General features: G+C 60.1%; 1 protein-coding gene across 1 annotated transcript; it reads right to left on the reverse strand.

Annotated features, from left to right (window-relative positions):
* Positions 1 to 341: 341 nt before the first annotated feature.
* LOC119356237 (cationic amino acid transporter 8, vacuolar-like) lies at positions 342 to 2422 on the reverse strand. Its single transcript, XM_037623165.1, has one exon. The coding sequence runs from the start codon at positions 2379 to 2381 to the stop codon at positions 597 to 599; it is 1785 nt and encodes a 594-aa protein (XP_037479062.1). The 5' UTR covers positions 2382 to 2422; the 3' UTR covers positions 342 to 596.
* Between the last annotated feature and the right edge of the window lie 328 nt (positions 2423 to 2750).

Below are 2750 nucleotides of genomic sequence, written 5' to 3' on the forward strand. Positions count from 1 at the left end.
CGAGATTCGCGCTGCCACGTGTTGCTAAACCGAATGGGTCTCCCGATCAGAAGTATACGACCTGATCGTATAGGATTTTCTTCCTACTACACATGCATCCCTGCTCTTCATTTTAACTTTTTCAACTTTATGCATTGGACCACACTTTTTGTCTCTTAAGCATCCTCCTCCTGGAGAGGATCCCGCTTCCCCATCCGAACCTACCTTTTCTGTTATCCGATTCTACATGGCATGTGAGGCATCATCCTAAGGCTATGCATTCACCATGCCTTAACAACGACTTCCATTTTCTTAACCTTGCTCTTTCAATAAGACCCTTTAACAATGAATGATCACACAGGTGCAAAGCTTAATTGAATAAAAAATGTTTTAGCTTCTACAGAAAACATGATAAATTGTACAGTACGTACTAGCTATGGAACAAGCACTGCTCACGAGTAAAAAAAAAAATCTGACTCTGGAATCTTTGCCTCAACTAACAATGCAAACAATTCGAGTAACCAGCCCCCAAATATAGCCTAAAAGTTCAGACCGACATGGCAATGGCTTATAAAAGAACAAATCCCCAACTAGAATCCCACTCCAGTCTCACTGTCTCATGCCGGCAGCGTGGACCCTGGCACAATCTTCCCCTGCTCGACATTCTCGGCCACGACGTCGGCCGCCGTCGCAGAGTGCGCCACGTCGTACGTCGCGTGCACGCCGAAGAGCACGTAGTACACGAGCATCGCCACCGTGCAGATGCCGAAGCGCAGGTAGGCCATGGACCCGAGGGACCCCATCAGGAACAGGTTGGTGGCCACGGACATGGCCGGCAGCCACGGCATGAGCGGCACGCCGTACACCTTGGGCTGCCGCTGCTGCTTCGCCGCCAGCGCCAGCCCCGCCGCGCCGGCCGCCCAGCCCACGCCGAACACCGCGTACCCCGGCCACCGCCTGGCGTAGCGCGAGTTGTAGTACGCCGAGAGCCCGATGGACGACAGGACCACCAGCGCCAGGAAGGCGAGGAAGGTGCGCAGCTGCCTGGCCGGGGTCTTCCCGGCCACGTAGTAGCGGCGGACGAGCAGCGCGACGGCCACCAGGGCGAAGATGAAGAGCGTGCTGATGGAGGAGACGGAGGCGAGCACGTCCAGGCTCGAGAAGAGCGCCACGCAGGCGGCGCCGAGCGTGACGGCCATGGTGGCGTACACGGGCGTGCCGGTCCTGGGGTGCACGAGCGCGAAGTAGGGCGGGATCATGTGCGTGCGCGCGATCTGCGTGGTGTAGCGCGCCTGCCCCAGCGCGCCCACCAGGAGGCCGCTCGTCATGCCCTTGAGCGCGCCGAGCGCCACGACGTAGCGCGCCCACTTGAGCCCGGTCGCGGCGAACGCCACCGAGTAGGCGGCGTTGGGGTCGATCTCGCTGTACCGCTGCATGCCGACCAGCGCCAGGGACATGGCGCAGTACACCACGGTGATGGCCGACATGGACGACAGGAGGCCCAGCGGCACGTCCCGGCCGGGGTTCTTGGTCTCTTCCGCCATGGTGGCCACCATGTCGAAGCCCGTGTAGGACCAGTACACCACCGCCGCCGCGCGGAACACGCCGGCGGCCCCGAAGGGGAAGAAGGTCGGCTCCACGAGGTTGCTGGAGTGGAAGTGCGAGAAGCCCGCGCCGATGACGAAGGCGATGATGACGATGCCGATCACGGACGCCAGCGAGTTGATGGTGGAGGTGAGGCGCGCGCCGGACATGGCCAGGGCGGAGGTGCAGATGAGGACGACGACGGCGATGGGATCGAGCAGATTGAAACCTTCAGCGAGCGCCGGGACGTGGATGCGGAGCGCGTCGGTGTCGAGTCCGAAGAGCGCGGCGAGGTAGGACGTCCAGGAGCGCCCCAGGCCGGCCGCCCCCACGACGGCCTCCAGCAGTATGTTCCCGGCGGCGAGGAACGCCGCCATGTCGCCGAGCTCGACCCGCAGGTACGAGAAGGAGCCCCCGGCAGATGGGATCTCGGTGGCGAGCTCCGCGTAGCAGAAGGACGAGAGCAGGGCGGAGAAGCCCGCGGCGGCGTAGGCGAGCGGGATGGCCGGGCCGGCGTCGAAGCGCGCCTCCTGGCCGGTGAGCACGAAGACGCCGGAGCCGACGACGGAGCCGAAGCCGAGGAAGGCGAGGTCGACCCAGGAGAGGCAGCGGCGCAGCGGGTTCTCGCTCTCCGCGAGCAGCGTCCCCGCCTCGACGGCCTCGGACGATCGGGCGGCCACGCGGTCGCGCAGGCGCGGCACGGTGGCCGCGAGCGCGCCGCCGTACGCGCGCCAGCTCTGGAACGAGGGCTCCGGGAAAAAATCGGCCTTGCTCCACCGCCAGTACCGCCGGCCCTGCGGCTGCTCCCCAGCCGCCATCGCCGCGCACGCAATTGGGATTGGAACTTGGACGCGAGTGCTGGGAAAGGCTGGGATTTGACGAGTGAATATAGACGAGTTATGAGAGGATTGTAATTCGTTTCCGATATTATCTCAACTAACAAACTACCGAAAAACTGAATTTTTTTTTCTAAATAGTACTTCCTCCGTCCAGGTGAATAAGTCATCTTAGATTGTGCACCGCAACCAAGGTGAAGAGGAAAACGAAAAAACTTAATGTTTATTTGCTAATTAATACCATTGCATGCAACGAACTAACCACTGCATGTCATGTTTGATAGTCTCAAGTCATTAAAAGCATACACGTCTCACATCTCTTATTGGTTGATTTCTTTATTTATGTCAAAA

This window comes from Triticum dicoccoides, chromosome 2A, assembly GCF_002162155.2.
Source record: "Triticum dicoccoides isolate Atlit2015 ecotype Zavitan chromosome 2A, WEW_v2.0, whole genome shotgun sequence".
Taxonomy (NCBI): Eukaryota; Viridiplantae; Streptophyta; class Magnoliopsida; order Poales; family Poaceae; genus Triticum; species Triticum dicoccoides.

Bases quoted from the DNA above. Each gene is read 5' to 3' on its own strand.
- LOC119356237 (XM_037623165.1), bottom strand. From the start codon at position 2,381: ATGGCGGCTGGGGAGCAGCCGCAGGGCCGGCGGTACTGGCGGTGGAGC.